The 23,468-nt window shown below is 40.4% G+C and overlaps 4 protein-coding genes across 8 annotated transcripts in view; all 4 read left to right on the forward strand.

Moving 5' to 3' along the window:
• Positions 1 to 1,718: 1,718 nt before the first annotated feature.
• Positions 1,719 to 5,101, forward strand: LOC118805846 (homeobox protein Hox-A10-like). The gene is made up of 2 exons (XM_036566966.1): positions 1,719 to 2,826; positions 4,257 to 5,101. Exons 1-2 carry the CDS (start codon positions 2,028 to 2,030, stop codon positions 4,532 to 4,534), a joined length of 1,077 nt encoding a protein of 358 aa, XP_036422859.1. The 5' UTR covers positions 1,719 to 2,027; the 3' UTR covers positions 4,535 to 5,101.
• A 51-nt stretch (positions 5,102 to 5,152) lies between these two features.
• hoxa3a (homeobox A3a) overlaps positions 5,153 to 23,468 on the forward strand; it is a 42,295-nt gene continuing 23,979 nt past the window's right edge. The window contains exons 1-2 of one of the 5 annotated variants that reach the window (XM_036566958.1): positions 5,153 to 5,580; positions 16,464 to 16,647. The gene's annotated coding sequence lies outside the window, so the exon portion shown is untranslated. The other 4 variants (XM_036566955.1, XM_036566957.1, XR_005007061.1 and 1 more) reach the window with 4 other exon arrangements.
• Positions 7,442 to 9,997, forward strand: hoxa9a (homeobox A9a). The gene is made up of 2 exons (XM_036566969.1): positions 7,442 to 9,064; positions 9,759 to 9,997. The coding sequence occupies exons 1-2, from the start codon at positions 8,482 to 8,484 to the stop codon at positions 9,995 to 9,997; spliced, it is 822 nt and encodes a 273-aa protein (XP_036422862.1). The 5' UTR covers positions 7,442 to 8,481.
• hoxa5a (homeobox A5a) lies at positions 19,660 to 20,949 on the forward strand. Its single transcript, XM_036566970.1, has 2 exons — positions 19,660 to 20,305; positions 20,672 to 20,949. The coding sequence occupies exons 1-2, from the start codon at positions 19,738 to 19,740 to the stop codon at positions 20,917 to 20,919; spliced, it is 816 nt and encodes a 271-aa protein (XP_036422863.1). The 5' UTR covers positions 19,660 to 19,737; the 3' UTR covers positions 20,920 to 20,949.

A 23,468-nucleotide genomic window follows, 5' to 3' on the forward strand; every position in this document is an offset into this window, starting at 1 on the left:
CTGCTCGAAGTAAAATGCTAAATTATTGTTTACGATTTCCGTTAACAGCGAACTCGATTCGGGGCAGAGAAAGGAGCTCGGCTCGGGTTTCACCGCGTCTGATAGCCGCTGACCTCCGGAAATAATACACAAAACTATTCGTTAAACAGCTGTGATAAAGCACATTATTATCGTGAATTATTCTAAAATTAGAAAAAAATGTGTTTGTGTGGACGCATATTTTTGTATTTGTATTTCCCACGTGTTTATGCTTTATTGACATTTTTTAGTGATGATAATAATAATAATTTCAATAGAACAACAACAACAACTATTAATACTGCTATTGTTATTGTTATTATTATTGCATGTAATATGTGTATAATTATAATTGTTATTACACAAAACATGTCTTTGCAATCCTTTTAGACACTACGATGTAATGATAATTGTAGGATGTTGAATAAAAAAGCATATATGTGCAAATAGTTACACATTATTATTATTATTATTATTATTATTATTATTATTGTTGTTGTTGTTATTATTAGCAGTAGTAGTAGTAGTGTTTATTATTATTATTATTATTATTATTATTATTATTATTATTAATGCCTTTTAGCACATATTGACGCGATGCGGCCTTGTTCATCATGACGCAATTACTTGGCCAATTAGACTACGGTATTTTCTTATTGTAAATATACACAATTCCAAATCATTCATAGTAATTTGCACCCGAGAGCTCTTAACTTGAAATAAAACAGAGTAATGTACACAGTTAACAGTGAGGTTAATGGGGTACAGTTTACGAGCTAATACACATGTAGGCCTGAGCAATAACTTTAGACCTTTATGGGGTACAGTTTTCAGATTAGCTCTTAATAAGTCATCAGTTTGTTTGAGTAATAATACGCGAGTAATAACGCACGTTTGTTTGAGACCTATTGCAGAAACAATACTGTTATTAATAAATATTTAGGTTTTTCAGATGTACCGTAGCACAAAGATTATCCTCGGTGATGATCTCACAGTTAAGTGTTCTTTTTAATAATCAGCTCACTTTAACTGCAGCATGTTTTAGATCTTAGGAAGCAGTCTACCCTGTAGGCCATTGTTGTATATGACTTGTGAAAATCGTCCTTTTGGGGTCTACTTCTAATTCGGGGTTGATTAGTGATTAAGCTCTTCCTAAGAAAGGCCGTTTAGCTCTAGAATCACTGCAGCAGACATTTACACCACGACTCTTTCTTAGTGTTTTGCGGTAGGCTGTAATTTATAGTTGGCTTCCATTGTACACTGTATCCCCTACTTATCCTCATTAGGAGATATTTTACGCCCTTCTATTTGTTACACAACGTTTTCACATTTTACAAGACTGAACATGTCTGTTCGCTGGTGATTTGTCTTCGGGTGGAGCAAACTCGGCAAACTTTTAACCGCAGGTAGCGAAACCTTTTCTCGTTCCGCGTGTTACGGATAACTTTCTCCATCGGTTTTGTGCGCATGTGCATTTCCAAACACCCTCTCTCTCTCTCTCCCACACACACACACACACACACACAGACACATTCACACACACACACACACACGCTATTAACCGCAGGTGAAGAAGGCTTTTTCCGCATAACTCCCAGTTTTGTCCTGTGGCTGTGCACTTACAGACACCAAAAAATAAAATTGAAAATGAAATTTAAATGAGGTGATAATCGGCTGTACGTGGATAAAACATACTGCTGTATTTCAGTACTTCCTTTGGTAAGAATATCGTGGATAGAATCATGTTAACACGTTTCGTTCATGTGCAACTGATTGACACACTTGAATCATCTGAACTCAAAGCAGAGTTTCTTCCCTGAAAGAAGAAAGACAGGATCAAAAGAAGTCGGTACGTCATCTGCTCCAGCCCAGACTTGGTCTCGAGCCTGCGGGCGACGTAGCTCCGCTGGGGGCGTGGCCCTGTGTGTTTGTGCGCTTCCACTAGCTCAGGAGTGCACACAGGAATTCTCGAAGACGGCTCATCTTCTCCAGCATGTTCGGCGCTCAAGATGACCAGCAGAGAGGACTCTCACTTCCCCTCGCTAAAGAGGACACCTGTGATGGCGTGCGCCAACGGCCCGGTAAGTCACGACCACCTTGTGCGCTCTGAACCCAGCGACAGCACTGCGGCCCAGTACAGGGACTGCAGAGCTAACCCTGAGCATTACACGCACCCAAACTGCGGCTTCTATTCTGGTCCCAGCAAGCGTCCAGAATGTGATGACGTGGTTCCCGGTCAAGGCGCGTCCATTGCCAGCGCGGAGATCTGCATGGACGCGCAGAGGTCCTGCCGAATTCTCCCGTCCGCAACCCATCAGCAGGATGCCATGTCTTCTTGCTTCTCTCCGAACATCAAACAGGAGAGCTCGTGTTACCTCTACGAGCCGCTGAAGAGCTCTGCGACTCCAGATCCCTGCGTGGAGGACTTCTCTAACGCACGCTTTGCTTCAGGATCCTACGTAGTCAGCAGTAATGACAGTAGATCGGTTCCCGTTCCAGGCTACTTCCGGCTGTCTCAGATACATCCACATGCCAAGATTTATCACTACAGCGCGCAGACCCAAACGGGTCATCAAACTCTGCTTCCGGTGACGGCTTCAGGTGTTTCTCATTTTGATCTCTCACTGTCCAACTCGGAGCAAGCGCTTGAACAAAGACCTGGAGATGTCGCGGAGTCTCCCAGGAGCAGAGATAAGGAGTCTCCCGCCCACAGCGACAAGGAGGAGACCCAGGAGACCACTGACGAGGGTCTGTCATCTCCCGAGCACCCAGAAACCCCCAGAGAGTGTCCGGGAAAGAATGGTAAAGGTGAGCCCAACAGATACCCAACGGAGCTCTTCAAAATGAAAGTCAGTTTTGCACTGAAAAACGTGAGTGATTAGTAGCTGGCATTAGCTAAGACCTAGAGGGTCTATTAAAAGAGTAAAAATGATAAGCATTTGCATTTGAGTAAATACAGCAATAAGACGTCGACTTCATATTTTCGTGTTTGCAAACTGTTGATAATCAACAGAAGCCTTTACATGCAGAAATTGTTCATTTATGTGACGTATAGCTATAATCTTTTCCATCTTATCATTGGATGTAGCCAGTTATGCATCAATTTGCATAGCTAAAAGCATACTTTGGGAAACCTTGGTTTAAATGCGCTTAGGCCTAGTCCTCGAATCGTATGCATTCACACAAATGATCAAAGCACAGAACTTTATTTCTATGGAAATAGGGAAATATATTAGCCGTAAACATGGTACAATGAAAAGACCTACCGAAGTATGACCAGCTAGCTTATTTATATATATAATAATAAATAAATAGAATAACAGAAAGGTTAACAGTAAGTTAAAGTAAAGTACGTATATATTTTCTATTCTTTTTTTCTCTTCTGAACTCAGAATAATCATCTTTTGTAGAAACATCTAATTAATTTCATGTGTAAATAATCACTTGGGTTTTAGACACTCCACGTGTTATTTTTTCCACATATGAGCTTTTACTTGTCGCTGTTGTCTGAACAAAACCTCGCATCTCCAAAATGAAAACTTTACAGGAGAAGAAGAAAATGTCATGTCATTTTTTACCATTTCTTTTGGTCCATTCAGCATGACATTTACACAAAATGTAAAGGGCATCCGGCATTTTCAAATTCTGTCAAAAACTGAAAAACGACAAAAATTGAGATACGAGGTTTTGTTCCAACAGCAGCGGTATATGCAATTTTCATACAACATGATTCTATATTTCTATGATTTTAAAACAAATTTCCTACACATACAACTGGTAAATGATCCTTTTTGCAATTCCAGGCTATAATATGTTGGCACGTGTAATCACATGTTGCGCTGTATTTATGTGACACTTCATGAAGGATCATATGTGAAATACTTTGACGCATTTTTACTAGTGACTAAACCACTGAAAAAAAAGGTTCTTGATGAAAATGTGTCACGTGCTTGCACACAAATAACATAAGTTATATCAGCACAAGTTTGCTTCTTTAGGCAACAATTGTGTCCTAACATATTTCAAACGTGCAACAACTTGAAGAATTTCAATCATGTAAATTCAAAGCATTTTTTCAGGGTATAACCTGCTATTAAACTAGCTTAATGGAGACCATTCTTACACACACACACACACACACGCACACACTTCAGCACTCGCTTGCACATTAACAATCAATATAAGCAGAAATAAAAAAGTACTGTCCAGTCCTGTATCAATATGCTTTTCTCACGCAGGAGACTCTAAAACAGTGAACACGTCCAACTGGCTGACTGCGAAGAGTGACCGGAAGAAGCGCTGCCCCTACACGAAGCACCAAACGCTGGAGCTGGAGAAGGAATTCCTCTTCAATATGTACCTTACTCGCGAGCGCCGCCTAGAGATCAGCCGCAGCGTGCACCTGACCGACAGGCAAGTTAAAATCTGGTTCCAGAATCGGCGCATGAAACTGAAGAAAATGAGCCGCGAGAATCGAATCCGCGAACTTTCCCAAACTTACGGCTTCTCCTCTTGACACGAATTTCTCCAGCCTCCATATTTCTGAACGGCACTGTTTATATTTGCGGCATGCCTCGTGTATTCTTCTGTGTAAGCTACTGACGACATGAATGTGTTTTGGGGGTTAGTCGCTTGCTTTTATGTCTGTGTGAGTCTACAGTCTCTTTTCTTTATGATAAATATTTATCAAACCACATTCAAGGTACAAGGTACATTTGAAAAGATGCGTCTTACTTTATCGTCAAATGTCACGCGCTAGGAGACAAAGGACCGTTTTGATGGGCTTTAAATGCAGCGATGGTCTTGATATTTATGTTGTTTTTGATGCATGCGTTTTGTATATGTAATTCACAACACTGTATGTGTGAAAAAGAGGAGTGTGTGAGTGTGTGTTGTGGAGAGGCCGTATTATTACAGGCTACGTGAACTCGTAAATGTATTTGTCCTTCCTTTATATACACCCCCCCCCCACCACCACAAAAAAGACTATTTTCATTGTGGCTCCAGCTTTGTGTAAAATTCATTATTTAGCCTTCATGTTTTTATGCATTGCACATTGAATAAATTATTCTATGGACATTCACATTTGAGTGTTTTAAGTAATTTGTGATATTACATGGCGCTTTTTTTAAGCTTGGAAATGTGTTCTGACTGAATGTGTATTTGTGGAGGAGGGGGAAGGGGGTTCTGGTGGCCCGACTGAACTAGTTCAGCCTTCTTCTTTTTATTATCTGTAGCTTAATGATGATTGTTCTTGCTTTTTATCCTTCTTGTATTTGTATTTTGGTTTATGGTGGTGAAAAATGATTTGAACGTTGGTCTGGGGCGCTCAGGCCGCAGTGTGTACTGACCTCGCAGAGTCGTGTAGGCAGTTTAGTTCGCTTTTGTGGGGTTTTATGGCTCGCTGCTGTATGAGGCTCGTCAATTTGCTGCGAGTCTTGGTGCAGTTCTGATAGACAGTCTGAGGGAGAAGGTACACTTTCAGAGGCTACTACAAGCTGCCTTGGCTACAGGATTTTGTATCTCGGACATGTAGGATTTAAATCGATCCGGTGCACACAGGTGAGGCAGCATCTTACTCATGTTGGCGGTATTTGTCTATATACTATGTTTATTTAATTTGCTTGGATGGTCTGCTACTTTAGAGAGCTGAGTGTGCTACATAAATGCCTAAATCTGAAATCTCGTCTTCTGACTGCCATGACTAGCTTCTTTTCTGCCCAGAGATTAGACTGTCGAGTGGTTTAGGTAGTTTCATGTTGTTGGGATTGCATTTTTTACCTCTGCAACACGAAACTGTCTTAATTGCCACAGTTAAATTCGTCGCAAACAGCTCAACATTTCATTTGACCAGACTTCATGTTATTTTGATGATGATAAAGGCTGGTTGGATCGTCCATTACGCCCCGTTTAGGCATTAGACTGCTTACACTAACTGTAATCGATCGCCTCATTTTGTCAGCTATTTGAACAATCTCAATGCTGTAGTGACCGCACATGTTTATAGATAAATCCATGATAGCCAGAATGGGAAAATACAGGAGGCCTTTTTATTTATTTGGAGCTGAGTGTACAGCGCATAGGAAGCAGACAAGGCCTCGGTTATGTCCATTGAAGTCTGGGGAAGGCCTGGACGTCTCGTGGGCAACAGCGACCTCAGTGGAGCTCCGGTGAGCTGAAGAGCACTCCGCGCTTCCGCTCTGCGACCATAAGAGGCGGCTGGACACAAAAGGGTGGATGGGCTTTATGGTGGTATTCAGACTCGGCCGACAGGATCTTATCTGCAGCCTAAAAAGAGCTGAATAGCGCCTGCGGTAAAACTGGGCCACGTTAACAAACACCCCTGCGCCGTTTACTGCCTCCAAGTGCCATGGAGCTTCCGTCCCTTTCCCCCTTTTATTTCTGAAAGGTGGCTTCATTTCCTGCTGTAAAAGAGAGACAGATTTACCCCGTCTGCTTTTTTCCCACCAACTGTCCTGGTTCAGCAGCGCTGAATTCGTGTTTGAAGTTCTGCGCCTGTTTTGGTTAAAATGCTGCAGTTTAAAGGATATAAAATACACTGGGAATAAATGATGCAATGCGATGAACTGATTCAAACATATACGTTATTTCCACGTTGATACAATTTATTGCATATTACACAATTGTATCTTTCGCTTTACTTACTTTTGGAAATGGCTATGTTGATGTGTGATGTACATATTTAAACCAAGTAAATTCAGTGTATTAGTTTTTCAGTGTGTTCCAACAGAAAGTGGACAGTTGAACCATTGCAAAGCCGTTTATTTAAAATGAGAAAGAAAGAAAGAAAGCATTATAACACCACAGCTGTTCAACTGGTACATGTCCTGAAAATCTTTTCGATAGCTGATTACATTCAGGATATTTGTCGGTTAAATCATTATCATTGAGTCTAAACCCATTTGTTCATATACATGCTACGTTTCATTATATACATGATTCAGTTTCAGTCTAAGCAGCATTACGCTTGTATCTTAACCCACCACAAATGCCTGGATTTTAATATGGGGTCGATTAACAAGGACAGTCAAAATGGCTAAAATAGTTCTGTTATTATTATTATTGTTGTTGTTGTTGTTGTTGTTGTTGTTTTATTATCAGATTTCTGGTTACTCTTTTAAGTGAAAATTTGTGAATAAACACCATTTAATTAAATAAAATTAATAAAATTAATTCATGATAACAATTAGCGTTGGAGTAAGCAACTAAGAGCGCTGTGATCATTGCTATATTGCCTAATATTGTAATGAGCAGTGATATGAAATACAACAAACAAATACAACAAATTCTACAATTTATTATTATTATTATTATTATTATTATTATTATTATTATTGCTGGTGTAAGAGGAATTCTCTATATCACTACAATATAAATTAACAATATTAATGTCGGCATTATTATTAAAATTGAGTAAATCTTGCATCAATATTTTTAGGCACACAACCCTTTATACATTTGCGTAATGAATGGTTAAATGATGTTTTGTGCATCGTGATATCATTTAGGCCTGTATATTAATTGCTATATTACTTGGAAATGATTTAAAATCCTTTCAAACGCACTATTTGAGGTTTCAATAAAATATAAAGAACTTGCAACACAATGAAGTATGGAGGAAATTGAATACTTTTCGCGAATATCAAAAATGGGAATATTACTGCACTTAATTCAATTTTTTTTTTTTCAGTGACTGTGAAAAACTATGTAGAGGCAGTTACTGACGTGAAATAAACTTGTCTTGTTATCTGTCTTGTTATGATGAGGATTGCAGCATAATTATTACGAGCTACGCTGTTGTTGGAAGTGACTGAAAAATGGATAATTTAACTACTCAGCGCTGCTCAGCCATGAATTCTAGTTACAAGTGTAAGAAATAAACTGATAATTCAAGCAATATTGCATTTAAATTACGGATTGTTTATGTAAATGGTGTATAAAGTATAACATAAGTCGAATCTCGCAGAGACTGAGATCATGTTTAAGGCATGACTAGACTTCAAACTCAGTTGTCTTGTTTCGAATAAAGATGTTTTATGTGATCTCGCGCATAAAATATTACACACCCTCAGACCCATTTGGATTGTTACAAACACTTTTACAGATGGCTTGAATTCTGAAATCAATCCCGTTTACTGGCTTTACAACTATTCCTTCGGTGTTCCTGTAGACCCGAGCACTTCGCAACATTCATTGGTTATTTTTTTTTTTTTTCAGTAGATAGTTGGTGTTGTTATAGGGCTCATGGCGTTGGGCAAAACAAGCTTTTTTTACAGCGAGGACGAATGATTTATCCTTTATTGTTCAGTCCCTGTGATCACGTGCTTACGGCACCCAATCAAATGGCAGAATGCCTTCAACTTATTAAGCGACTGGAGCTTTGCGAGGGGGGACGCAGCCTTTTGATTCCCACACTTTATTATTTTGCGAGGCTGTTGGTGTATGTGTGTTGGTGTGTGTGTGTGTGTATATGTGTGTGTGTTTTTTTTAATGTGTGTATATGAATGCGAGCGAGCCCCCACCATGTCGACATCCGGAGCTCTGACAGGATACTACGTTGACTCTCTGCTACTACCGGAGAGCGAGGAAGCCCACTTTCCTGCAGGCCCGGGGCTTCTCCAGCACGCCAGGCAGTCTGCTCTACCAACCGAGCGCAGCGAGCTCGGGCCATGCGTGTTTCCCTCGAAGCAGCCCGTGTATGGCGGCTCAGGATGGGGCCACATACCCTCCGTGTATCACTCGCACGCGCAATCCCAGCCCCAGTTAGCGGGAGACTACGCACAGCCGTGGCTCCTGGACTCAGGCTGCGCTCCCCTGCCTCTGACTGAGCTGCCGGCCGTCCATCACCACTTCCCTGCAAAACACGAGCTGCTCGGCCACGCTAACGGTGCGCTTTCCAGCTCCCAAGCTGCTCTCCTACAGGAGGACTTCACCAACGGTGGATGCGCCACAGACACGGATGCGCTGACCGCTCGCACTACAAAAGCAAGAGGCGAGGAACCAGAGAAACCAAGCGTCGATCCAAGTAAGATCAATAGTTTTTACATGCGTGTCAAGTGGTTGTAGATTGGTAGCTATTTTTTGCATATCTTGGCTGTCACTGTAGGTACTGTAGTTGTCTTGAAACTTCGCATGTCATAAGCTTGGATGGACCCTCACCTATTTGACTACACTCTTAAAAATAACGGTTCCTGAGTGGTCTTTACATTGTTTGGAGGTTCTTGAACTGGGGGATTCAAGAATATATATATATATATATATATATATATATATATATATATATATATATGTTGGCTTTTGATGGCGTATGTATACATGTTTTATGAGAGCTATCAAACTCAGTTGGATTGTTTCGAAACCCTTTTACAGTTGGCCAAAATTCTAAAACCAATTCTTGTCTTACATGCATACATGTACATATATATATATATATATATATATATATATATATGTGTGTGTGTGTGTGTATATATACATAGAAAAGCTCTTTAGGCAGTCTGCATGGTTCTAGTAAGACATCGCTCCTAAGAACCTATAATAGCAACGTTGTTTTTTTAGAGTGTAGAGAGTTTCTGTGAGATGTCTGAATAGTTATGATTGTAATCTGATTATGAATATGCTGCTTAATATGGGGTCTTGGGTCTCAGTCAGGTAGATGTTCGCTCATATTTTCGACCCCCCTCCCCCTTCTTCTTCTTGCTCCCTCTACCTTTCCCTAGACAACCCCGTGTCCAACTGGCTTCACGCGAGCTCCACGCGCAAAAAACGCTGCCCGTACACTAAGCACCAGATCCTGGAGCTGGAGAAGGAGTTTCTCTTTAATACATACCTCACGCGCGACCGCAGGTACGAGGTGGCGCGCCTCCTCAATCTCACTGAGAGACAGGTCAAAATCTGGTTCCAAAACCGCAGGATGAAGATGAAAAAACTGAACAAAGACGGCACGAAAGACGAGTGAAAGAGAGCACTTTGAGAGCAAACCAGTGTTGAACTGAATGTTTTTTTTTCACATTAGGTCCTTCCTCTTTCATTCCATGATTTTTATTCATTGTTTTGTTTGTTTGTCTTTAAAGCATGCTAGGAGTCGTGTTGCATATTGGATTATTTGTGTGTCTTTACGTGACTGAATCTTACTGAATATTGCACAAATCCAGTTTATTTGAACGGAAAGGGAAAAAAAAATGCTCTGACGAGGCCTCTTTTTCTGGCCCTTATCAAGCCTTTCGTTTTTTGTTCAACTAATAGACACGATTTTGATGTATATATTAATTCCCCTTAGATTGTATCTTAGTATATTGATGTAGATCTAGAGTATAGTTGTATTTTATTATTATTTCTGCAGTCCTTAGACATTTCGAGCAGACCATTGTAAACCTGGTTCATGCAGTGTTATGTAGTTTTCACACTGAAGGGTTATAAGGTCATGTGTGCTCTAAAAATGTTGTAGAATTTTGTTCATAATTACTTTAGTTTTTGTGACTGCCTAAGCTCTTCACTACCTATATTTGACTTTTCTGTTTTAATTTTTTTAATAGAGATTCCCTATATATGCTAACATCTGAGCTCCGATAAAATCATTGCGATCTTCAGGGAGTGAGTGAGATAGATATTAAAGATAGCTAAATGAAATAGATATTAAAAAACACTGTAGTCAGAAAAATAAATACCTCATGGGCTGTGGACCGCCCTGACCATGTGCTTTTGTTTACTTTAAATCTCTCAAATGTAATTTGTACTTTATTTATTGAAGAATAAAACCATATCTGTGAACACACCCTGAAGCCACGTTTATTATTATTATTATTATTATTATTATTATTATTATTATTATTATTATTATTATTATTATTTTATCTATTGCTTGGGTTGGAAAATGTCGATTGTGTCAGTGTTATTTTGTAGTTACACCGTTATTTCTGTAGGCCATGTATTGCAGTTATTATCCTTTTTTCATCCTAATTGAAAATGGGTTTGAAGTTGGAGAAACAAACTTTCTGTTCTTACTTAATCTTTGTTTACAGAGTGCTAGAAGCAGCATAACTCCCCACCCCCTTCCACACATTCTCTAGATACATCTCTTATATAGGCTACCTTCAACACAGTGTGGGAGGCCATTTTGGGCGTGTTGGGACTCGGGGTGAGCAGCAGGCCCATCCCGCAGTACAACCGTTCTGGCAGAAGAGATTGCTAGCTGTATACTGCCATAAAAGACAATTACCGCTATAACCGTTTATGGGGTGCAAAGCGCTGCGAGGCGAGAGAACGCAACACAAGAGAGATGTTATTAGAGCCAACAGCTGAAAGCCAGAGAACATCGCTCCGTCTGTGCATCCGAGTGCCGCTCTAGCACAATCCAGGGCATGGAGAAGCAGAATTTGTCTTTTTGGCGGCCATGATCCAGCGGGGTCCAGCTTTGCGCAAAATGGCGACACGCGCTTCAGTGTCCAGTTATGCGCATGGAGAATTAACGAATGTTATATAATAACACAAACTGAGTCGAGTGTGTACCGCATACCGTGCTGGACATGAGGTTGTGACGCACATGAGTCGCAGATGGACGGCGACTTCAAAGGCCTCACCGCGGAGACGCAGCCATTAAGTGCAGGGCCTGCAACTCTGTCTGGCATTCCGCGTTTAATGGCTTTATGGCTGTCCAGACACAATTAGGCCGTTTTCAGAAGCCCCGGGACCCATTTGGACTAGTGCTTTTTCCCCCTCTCCCCCTTTTCTGCTCTCTGTGAGACTGCACCGCGTGCACAAAAAGCCAGCGGAAATAATCTAGTTTTATTGGCGTCTCTGGCTGAGGCTGGCCCCACGGCGCTCTCAAGCACCTTTTGTCTGAATGTTGCTGAGCTGCGTGCTGATAAGGAGGGCGATGCGTAGGCTACCATGGAGACGTTTCCGGAGAACGTATTTGTTGTAACGTCATAGTGGAACGTAAACTAATATCATCAGTGCAGTAATACACATCGTATGCCACGTACCTGCGTGCATGCGCAACCACTCAACACAGTTTTCACTCCAGTCCTGGCGGACGCAAGCAAAGAGCGTTGTTTTTTTATGTTGCTGTTACAAAATCTGACCACTGGATGTCAGCAAAGTTCCACCATAGGGTCAAGGCTTCACTGGTTTGCACTGGTCACCTTTGAGGCAAGGCATTCAAGTTTATGACGTATGGTTTTATACATCCCACCAGGACTGCACTCTTCAAAAAAGATGATGATGCTTCAAGGGTTCTTTAGTAAAGACAACGGTTCTATATAGAACCTTTTTGAAAATGGTTCTTTATAACACGAAAAAGGTGACGTTGTAAAACAAAAGAACTCTTGTTGGTGCTTTTTTGGGTATCTTTTTCAAAAAGCTTTTATGTAGAACCATATACATCACATTTTCCAAATCTGAAGAACCATTTCACGATGCAAAAATCCGTAAAGCATGCATATGGTTCTTTGAGTATTCATAGTTCGATATAGAACCATTGTCTTTACAACAGAACCCTCGAAGAACCAACCGTTTTAAGAATGTATGAAACGATAACATGCAAGCCACCTGGCAATTTTAGGTTTATGTTTATATACACAAAAATAACTTCAGTGACAATTAACTCTTAGTGCGCTCGCTCGAGCTGAATGTGCCGCCTGTATAAAACAGATTCAGACTGACTCAGTTAGAGTTACATTAATACAAGTGTACTAATAGTAGTTTATTTAGTCATTTTCATTCTCGGCTTGTCAAAGCGACTTAACTGTGCTTAAGACTTCAGGCTTCATTTAGGCTTGTTTGAGATGGGTCAACTGTAATATCGTGATTAAAATTAGTAAATCTTGCTGTTGTGTGGTACAATAATTTACAGCCGTGACCTTTACTGCATCATTTGCAACCATATCTACTGCTAAGGACTGATAATATTTCTGAAATACGTATACATCGTAATTCAGTTATCTTGCTTCATGCTGATTTACCATAGAGATGAAATAATTACACGTTGGATATGTGAGTTACGCATCTGTTATGATATTGGATTACAATGCTCTGCAGGCCTGTGTAAAACATGGTGTAGTGCTGCTGTGCTCGGTATTGCATTGCGCATTACAAATGTGCCCGAGTGCAGCCTTTCAAGTAATGTTCCGCGGCTTTAACACGGTTACTGCTGCTGTGTAATTTAAGTTGCGTTCATTACTGGGTCAAGCCCTCAAAATAAACTGCGCTGCAGGGATAGCGTTTCCAAAAAAGACGTGAGCTTTGCTTAAAAACTGGTTGGGATGACATAGCTTTTTATTTTATAGCTTTATTGTTGTTTTGTTGACCATAAAATGAAGGTCGTTCTGGGGTCTGCTTAAAGATTCTGGGTCACATTTCGTAATTCTTTAATAGGATTAAGCAAATTATATTAAAAAAAAAAACAGGAGAATGAAGACAAAAAGAAAGCAAGTATGTAAATAAATGAATAAATTAACAAATAAATAAAAAAATAATCACTGTGAAGAAAATAATAAAAAATACTCAACAATTCTTTGCAACATTACCTGTATTTTACTTTAATTTTAATTGTCTAAAATGTTAGTATTTACTACTACTACTAATTTTGGCATGTAGTAAAAAAAAAAAAACAAGCTAAATAACTATATAAATAATACAACCCACAGCTCACCTTAACCAGAAGAATGAATGAATGAACTTCCCCGAGCAAGATAAAGAACAAGTTTCATTACCTGGTTACTTTCAGTTAAACGTTCAGTTTAACTTTGAACTAATCACGCTATAAAAATAATATTTAATTATTATTGCATAAACATCTGAAAAATCTGTGTTTATATCGTATAGTAATTAGAAACGTTAAACTGAAATATAATTCTACCATGAACTTTTTTCTCACAGGGTCGTCCTCCTCAACAATAACAATATCTTTACAGTTTGAATGTCTTTTACATTTCAGTAGCTGTGACATGCTACGAAGTAAAAAAAAAAAAAAAGAAAAAGAAACCACCCAATTAAAACGAGTTTATACTCAGTATATTTTCATCGTTTCATTGCTTACTTTGTCGAAAGCAATTCCTTAATTCCTCAAACGGCACAGACTGTAGAGAAATATGTACTATCTACTAAGCATAGCTTTTAAAGCCATTACAGTTCATGTCTGCACTGTAAACACTAATTACTTGTATCTGCAAAAATCCAGATGAAGAAACAATGGAGATGGAGTTGGCCACTGAAAATCGAAGAAACACGCATGGCCTCTGATTGGCCAACAAGAGCACACGGCGTGATCACGTGATCTCCAAAGCCCAATGCCTGTGAGCTTTAGGTTGGCGTGAACTCTTGGTTGTAATGGCATCATATATCACCCTACCTCGTAAAAACGACACTGAGGATTCTGGCCCAACAAATCAATTGGAAGGGGATAAAATGAATTCGTCTAATATTGTGGATGTTTTTCCCAGTAATGTGCAGCTCCCTTCTCAGTCACAAGCAGGGGAACAGAGCGCTAAGCTTCTGTCTCAGTACAGTGATACTGGATTTTTATCATATTTGTTAAACATCATTCTTCTAGCCTTGCTTAAATGAATGGTCTTTGGGCTAAGACTGGGATATCTCAGAGACTTTCTTCGAAAAAGACGTGAAGCTACAGCACCGGCCATCTACGCACAACTGAAACGATGCTGTGGAGTCTGTCCTTGGATGAGACACCAGGTAGGAATCCAGCTTTTTGCTGATGATCGTGAGTTCTGTATTGCAGAGCAATGCATCAATGCCGGCGGTGCAGCAGATTCGACTATCAAGGAGCGTTTTTTATTTGCTTGATTGCCTGCAAGCTAATTCATTCTTGTCTCAGAGTGCTCTTATTGCGTGTATACTGCTGTTGTATTTACCATTTGATGTTGATCAATCAGACAGTAATCAATAAATCAATAACAGTAACAGGCCTGGTAGTTCTACAACCTGTTACAGATTCTGATACCAAATAAGAAATCAATAAGAACATGTCATCAAGCTTAGATGACTAACAATCAGAATAGCTAACTGCTTTATTCTTGCTTTCTTTATTAATTAAAAGTTCATGCCTTGGACATACAATTCTAAGAAACATTAGAAACTTGGTAGAATTTAAAAGCCCAACATGTGTTACTTTTATGCTATTTGGACGTTCTAAACTGTAAAAAGCTTCTTCGCACTCACTCCTACTTAGAAAATTGGTTCTTTGAATAGTCACAAATTAAAAGGAAGCTAAACATGATTCTTTAAAGAATGTATATAGAAAATCTGCAGCACCGATGGCATTATCTCCCAGTGGCACTTTTTTAACCTGATGGTATGTCTAGACAACTACAGCCCTACACCATCCAGCAGCATATAGAATACTGCGTGTTTCCCACAGCCAGTGCTACACACGGGCGTGCAAAACATTGGATGTCTCCAGGGCCTCTTTCTAATGTGTTAAAATATTAAACTTATTTATGGTAAGCTTTCATAAGAGAGCCAAGACCTGAGGGCTGCAGGCCTACGTGATGCAATGTTGACCGACATCTGTGAAGGATTTTCATTTCACATTGCAGACAGGATCGTAATCAACAATTCCCCATTCGTAATTAAGCATTTAGGTTAAAGAATATTTAATCACAAAACGAATCAGTGCGTCCCTCCAACCCAAACACACACACACACACACACACACACACACACACACACACACACACACACACACTAATAGGCTGTACACTGTCTATTTACCGCTGATGCTGAAATTCTCTAATTGTAATAAAGTATGTTTAAAGCATTGAATTGGATCTTCGATGGGGTGTGTGCTGTACATTATGGCTGAAGTTTCATAATTCCAATTGGTCAGTCGGTCGCACGTGAGCAGAATATGTTGCATCAGCGAAATTGCTGTATTTCATTTTACTTATTTAGCTAAGAATTGATGTAAAATAGTGTTCATGTGTAACTGACTGACACATTTTAACCATGTAAATTCAATGCACGATTTCATTCAGTGCAGATAAACCAATGATTGTAATCCCTCACACGTGACGTCGCGCTAATCAGAACCGCGGAGTTTTGCATAATCGTGGTTGATTAGACTGCGCTCAGGCTTACAACAGCACGGAGAGCTCCTCCTCTATGTAAAATGGCGCCTTGAAAACATCTTTGCTTTTCCAGCCCCTCCTTCTCCTTCTAAGCCAGGACGAGACTATAAATCTGTTGTTGTTTATCAAAATTTACTACTCTGCTGTGCAACTTTACGAGGCTGCGCGAGCTCCCATTGGCCAGCGGTGATCACATGAGCTTGAGGTCCCATGAACATGAACTTTTTATGTGCATGCTTCCTTTCCCCAGAATAGGGTTGCATTCTTCTCCCGCAGCTCGCCTAGCCTCGCTGTTGTTTCGCCAGCAGCGTTCATTGTTGTTGTGTTTGTTTTTTGCAGTTTTCTTTCGCGTTTAGACTTTTTGGTGAGGGGGCTGCGGAGTGAAGGACGTTTGGGCACCGCTGGGATCTTTTCTCTCACGATGGACGAAGTGAGCTTTGAGCTGGACAGCTGTCAGATGTTCCCCACGTCCCAGCTTGTACTTGCTTCTGCTGCTGACATGGAGCCACGACCACCGTAACGGGTAGGAATCATGGTGTAGTTCACCAACAAATATTATCTATGCAGAATTATTATTATTATTATTATTATTATTATTATTATTGCTGCTTGTATTGAGGAACTTCTTTTCCATCTAGTAAGCTTTAAAAAACATGTGGCATGTTTATTGCTTTTGTTTGATTAGTATTCTGAATACAGCATTGTGATGCTATGCCAGCTCGGTTGGCTTAAAGATAGATTTACTTCAGCACGAGTGAGCTGAGGGGGTTTTGTGATTACTGTGAACGTAATGCTGACAGCAGTGCTGCGCTGACCCCGTAGGAGATGTTTGGGCCTTTGCCTAAACGTAACATATGGTACCGTCTTGGTCTGTCGCAGAGGTAGATCTTAAAACCGCCATCTGGTGGCGCTGTGACATAATGCACTGCTCAAAGTGGCATAACTTCCAGGTTTCATGTCAAAATTAAAGTGATGATTGACCTTAAGGACTTACATTTCATGCAGGCTAGGTAAAAGAATTGGGGTGGCATTCACAAAACATCTAGGCTTATGCGTGCTGTTTCTGGGCCAATGTTTTCTGACCACACAGTGATGGATGGGTAGGGATTGTAGCAAATCCGTTCCTGGATCTGCTGTCATATTTTGAGAAGCTTTGTGAACGCCACCCCGGTGATGTTTCCTTTATAAGAATAGGAATTATTTGATTGTTCTTGAGTCCACTTGAGTCTACTACGCTGGGCTGCATATGTTGTTTTGCTGTTTTTAGGTATACATTAAGACTTCTCAGGCTTCTCTGACATTTGAATGGGTTTTAATGCAGTTACCTCGTAAACAGTGTAACGACGAGGTGACTTTTATTACATGAGGGAAAAGTCAATATTATATCTATTGTAACGAGTTATACAATGGCTGTGATGATTAGTTTAACGCTAAATATTTGTATTCTTTAATCATATATTTGGAGAGATTTACAAAGGCCATTCTATATCGCTTCGATGTGTTTGTGTAAATCAAAAATGTCTGTCTAGTCTATCATTCCTTGGGTTTTTTACTTCAGACGTGCCCCTTGTGTACAAAAAAAGTCTTGTCTTTCGCTGGTATCACTGTCATCATCATTGTCGTCGTCGTCGTGGTCGTCATGCTATCCTGCTATCCTTAATTGCTTCTGTTTATGTACATTGCAAGAAAAAACGTGAAAGTAACACCATCAAAAATGTTTTAACCAGAGCTTCATGTTCCTTGCCCTCTATTTCAATCAATTTAAAGCATTTTAAAACATTGTAAAGCTCTCTGAGCATTTCCATTGTGTGGTTTTGATCTTGTATAATGCTTTTCTTGGTTAAATACAGTATGCGCTCTTTATGTGAGCGAGTATGTGTTAAAACTCTCTCTCTTACACCATTTAAATTTCTATTTGAAATTACTTTTTAATTTCTTTTTAATTTATGGTCTGTCAGTTTTACTATTAACTTATTTTTAACAGCCTTACTGGTCGAAAGATGAAGCAATTTCGTGTGTCCATTGTATATCATATAAGAATTTAATATTGTAATCCTACGGCTTCCTCCTTGAGACTGTATTGTTTCATTAAATATGCAGGAAAATCAGGCCTACGACTGTAAAACTATCATCCGCAGCGTTAAACCCGTTAAAAACAGCGCCGAAGGCCTTAATTTAACGGCTCTGATTTCACACCCGGTGACATTTTCACATGCCAATAATGACTATAAATATTTTGAACGTCAATTTGTGGTATTTCAATGTGACAGTCAATGTTACAATGCATTCAACTGTGGTGTGTGTGTCATTTCCAAACATCTGCACAGGGTTTGGCTGCTTATTTAGTCAGCTTTGCTCACGATGAGGTGAAGCTGGCCACAAAATTGCCATTGCACTGGAGAACAGGAATGGATCCTGCGCCCTGGTGTTGTAACTAGTTCTTGGCTGTGATTTCACAGAGGGAGACAAAAGTAATGTAAATAATAATGGAAATATCTATTTAACATTTTTACACTTTTTCTTTGAGGTAGTACAAATGACTTGAATTCTAAAAAGGCGTGTCTTTGTTCTACAACAAAAGATGAACTCTTGAAGGATGAATATACGTACTGTAGTACATTCCACAGATTTAAAAGAAACACAAAACCTCCAACCCAATCTGTAGTATAACACGTTTATTCAATCGATTTTCTGTCGTTCTCGATCAGAGGGCTGTATCAGAGGTTTGATGGTAGGTGTTCTGATTTCATTACGTTGCGTCCATGTCGTCTGTTTTCCTTCTCCTAAAAAAAGATAAAAGCATAAAACAGTTTTATCACCATTTACTTTGACAATAGTGCCTTTATCAGCAGACGGAGGTACCCAACAACTGCTAGCGCGCATCGTTTATCGTTAAACAGTTTGTGGTGAATCAAATAAACTGCATTATTTTATACAACGCTACACCTTAACACCGTAATTTTGGACTGAATGTAATTTTTTTTCATGTCTTTTTTATATTTGTTTCAATTTGCTTTTTTAATAGTTGATGCCGGTTCTTTGTTTTTTAATACGTTTGAATCTGTCGCATCCATCGAATATGCTCTCTGTTCTCGGCTTTTACGGAGAGGTCACGGTATTGTGTATTGTTTCAGCAGCAATAATTTTTCCACTGCAAAGTCGTTAACCTCCGCATGACCCTGTCGCAGCCTCGCCTTGGGACGGGCGCTGTGGGAAATTCTCCGCTTCGACCAAAGGGTGGCGCACTACTACAATTCTAAACCGACGGCGACCGCTGCCCGAGCTCTGGAACACTTGCGCGCGCTCCCGCCCTCCACCAATTCCACCCAGATTTCCTGCTTGCGCGTGAGTTTACCGCTGGAGGTCATCGCACAGGATTTACGACTGGTCAACAAAAAACACGTGACTCCGAGCCGTACCCCATATTTGGGCGCCTACGTAAGAGAGCATGAAGTCTGTGTCTCAGTCATTTCCATAATTCATCATAAATTGTGCAAGGGCGCAATAGACGCGCAAAACCATCAAGAGACACAAATCAAGCACACACGGCATTGTTCTCTCCACGGTAGTAATAATACCGGCTAAGCAATTATCAGGTAATCATTGTCAACCAATGAGCTCTTATTTTGTGAACTCATTCTGCGGTCGCTACCCAAATGGCGCGGACTATCCGTTACATAACTATGGAGATCACGGCTCGAGCGACCAATACCGGGACTCTACGGGCATGCATTCCAGCAGGTATGGCTACGGATACAATGGAATGGATCTCAGCACCGGCCGCTCCACGACTGGCCACTTCGTCTCCTCCGGTGAACGGGCTCAGAGCTACAGTCAGAGCCCAACGGCGACGCCTGTCGATGCCCGGTACAGTCAACCGATCACAGCGAGCAGCGCTGCTACCCAGTCACCTCCCCCTGACCCGCTCGCGTGCTCTTCAGTCGACAGTTCTCCCGTTAGCGAGCCCGCGCACCGCGCCCTGAAAAACTCCATGCCGAATTCTACCGGCTCCACGTCCAACGGCACTGGCGCGGTGCTGGGCTGTGAGGACGTCCCCAAAACGTGCAACAGCATGGAGGAAGAGAAGCCGACGGGAAGTGCGCAGACGACTACACAGAGTGTGTCCGACACATCCCAGCCACAGATATACCCTTGGATGCGAAAACTTCATCTAAGTCACGGTAAATACAGTAATAAATACACTTCCATTATTATAATTCCATTAGATCAAATAGTTTTTTTTTTCCTCATATTTATTTTTGCAACGACTTTTACATTAGCAGTTTCTTTCGCACGTGATTCCAAAACTTTTTCCCTACATAAATGCGGGCTATCGTTTAGTCCATCAGAGTCAGATTGCACGCATGACCTTTAAGTGCATCAGTTTGAAATGTTTGTTTAGAGAGCTCAGGTGTGTCGGTGGAGATTTGCATGCGCGTCCAGGTGTGTGTTTCGTGAAAGTGGATCCAATTTTCAGCACCGTTTCATTTTAAAAACTGCACTTTGGTTCAAATTGTTTGTGACTTTTAAATTGTGGATATTTACAGACTTGGCTGGGCCGGAGGGAAAGAGGGCGAGGACAGCCTACACGCGCTACCAGACCCTCGAGCTGGAGAAGGAGTTCCACTTCAACCGCTACCTGACCCGACGCCGGCGGATAGAAATCGCGCACGCGCTCTGCCTCTCAGAACGACAAATCAAAATCTGGTTTCAGAACCGGAGGATGAAATGGAAAAAGGACAACAAGCTGAAGAGCATGAGCATGGCGGCTGCGGGGGGTGTTTACAGGCCCTGAGCGTGTACATGTTAATGTGTGTGTGTGTGTGTGTGTTATCCTATGTTATCCTGTGCTAAAAGTGTAAATAAGGCGAGTAAGGGGGTCTGAAGGGATGTGATCTGTTCCCCCCTTATCCAGAGACTTTCCACACCGTGAACGCCCCTGCGTTCTGCTCTTGGCCTGAAAAACAAACCATTTCCTTTGGACTGTCAAGTAATAATGCTTGTGTGAGTAGACTGCTGCATTGTAAACTCGTATGTAGAATTAGCACATCCACATGAAAGTGTAAATTAACCTCTAACTTATGTCCGGTTCTGACGAAAAAATGTAAGTGCTTGAAGTGTCCGCCAAACGCTTTTCGTAAACAGTAAAGGTTGGCTTATGTTGCACTCTGGAAAGACTTTTATAAAAGAATCGAAGAACTTACCGCGTTGTCTTGGCCTTCTCTGATGTGTAAATATGTATTGAATATGGATGTATTTATTTTGTTCATCTCTAATTTCAGGTTTTGTAGTTATGCTGAGGTAGTTGGCTACCTGTTTGTGGCCGTAATGTATTTTCACCACTGTGTGTTGTGATAACAAGTCCAGATTTGTTTTCATGTAGGTGCAATTTTTCTTACTTTTGCACGTTTTATCGTAATAAACAACTACTTGGGCGTGACTTTCAACATGAGTTTGTATTTGAAAATACTTGCAAAATGTAATTATTGTCTTTTTGGCATCTCGTGAAGTGGTTTTTTTTTTGTTTTTTTTTGTAAATATTAAACGGTAACTGGAAATTCAACAGATATGATAATGTCGCTGGTAATTATTATGGTTTATGGCTGAGTCAATAAAATTTTTACTCTAACTCATTTCATTGCTGTGTCAGATTTGATTCTATTTGGACTGTTTAATTGACATATTGTGTCAAATTGTTTTGCTTTATAATTATTTGTTGACTAAATATTTGTATTTACAAACAACGTGAAATAAAACATTTATCAAAGCGAAAATACCGTTTTTCAGAGATTATCTTAAATAAATCAGTTAAATTGTATATTTTAATGGTAGTTATTAATTAATATTGTAATGAAAGATAGGCGACCTCCATTCATCTTTGAGCTGGGGTGGCCTAAATATATATATTGAATGATTAAAAAAAGTTGTGTAAACGCTTAACAGGTAGGAGAGCTCTGCGATCACTTTGATATCAACAGTGGATCGTCCCACGGCAAAGCTGGTCATTTTTTTGCTACGAACTTTATTAGGCCTTGCGCAGTTTCTGCCATCACGACACTGGTGCGAGGAATGAATAAGGGGGTTTGGTCCATGAATTAGGTCGTAAAAATCATCCAGGGCGCACGGACAGATAGGCTCACTGCCCATAAAACAGTCACGTGGTGGCCATTAAAGTGGTTTTATGGTTTTGGGGAGTCGACAGTATATCGCATATAACATCTAATCGCACTGACGCGGAGCTTCTTTTGGCTCTTTTTGTAGACGGTAGAGGTGTTCCCTGTGTTCCTTGAACGTTGTCGCCGCTGCCAGTCACGTACAGGCTCGCCATGAACTGGAAACCTGAAGACTGGGTTTTCCCTTGTGGTAAGTTTAACTTTTAGTTTTTGTTCATTGCTCCTGTTCAGTTAGGCCTAAAGTGAAATTGCTCTTGTCTGGGATGTACGATTCAAAGAAAAGAAATCTTAAACTGGTACATTTAAATATTGTTGAGTTTTTTTTAAGTTTTGAAAATTCTGCGTATCTGATTTACAAACTTATAAGAAGCATCAGTTAAAAAGTTATTTGTGGAAGCCGAAGTGGTTCGTCTATCACATCGTTTTTGATTCCACTCATTTTGAAAAGTGTAGGACTGAAGGAGGCTTGGGTTCATATAGTTCCTCTGAATTGCTAAAATCGATTTGCAAAGTGAAGGACTGAATACCGAGCAGACGAGCGGTAAAGAGAACTTGCTGGCTTACTGTGATTGCTTCTGTCTTGGGTAAATGTGTTTTCTAGTCTTTCAATCCAGGCAAAATAGTTAAAATGCGCATGAACAATTGTTCAATAGGTAGAGCCTTAGCAAAACTTTCCCCTATGTATTCAGTGCACGGATGTTGTTGTGGCGGTTTTATAAACACAAGTTCCCCCAGGCAGTTCTTAAGGGTTTTGGCAGCGCGGTCAAGGACAGTGTGTACAAACACATACTGATGGAGTAAATTCTCATTGCTCCTTATTTTCTTCACCTGCTTCAATGTGAAGTAGCCCTTCGATGAGAGGTGCAGTACACAGAGCCCTTATTTGGAGCTTCGTCTAAAGTGTGATTTGATGTGTAGTGGGCTACACAAACCTGAAATACTTTTTTTTTACTCTAATAAATACATGCACATGGATGCAGTGCATATCACATGTTTTTGGATGCTTCGTCGCCCTGATGTTCTCTTGGCCTGCAAAGTTTGAATTCCGAGGTATAATATTATACATAAAGCAAATCTGTCACTGAATTGAAGTCTAGATGTTCAGTGTGTCTTTAAAAACAATTCAAGATGAGAAAATGTTCATCTGTGCTTTCGACCTCACTGTTCACAT

This window comes from Colossoma macropomum, unplaced genomic scaffold, assembly GCF_904425465.1.
Source record: "Colossoma macropomum unplaced genomic scaffold, Colossoma_macropomum, whole genome shotgun sequence".
Classification (NCBI taxonomy): Eukaryota; Metazoa; Chordata; class Actinopteri; order Characiformes; family Serrasalmidae; genus Colossoma; species Colossoma macropomum.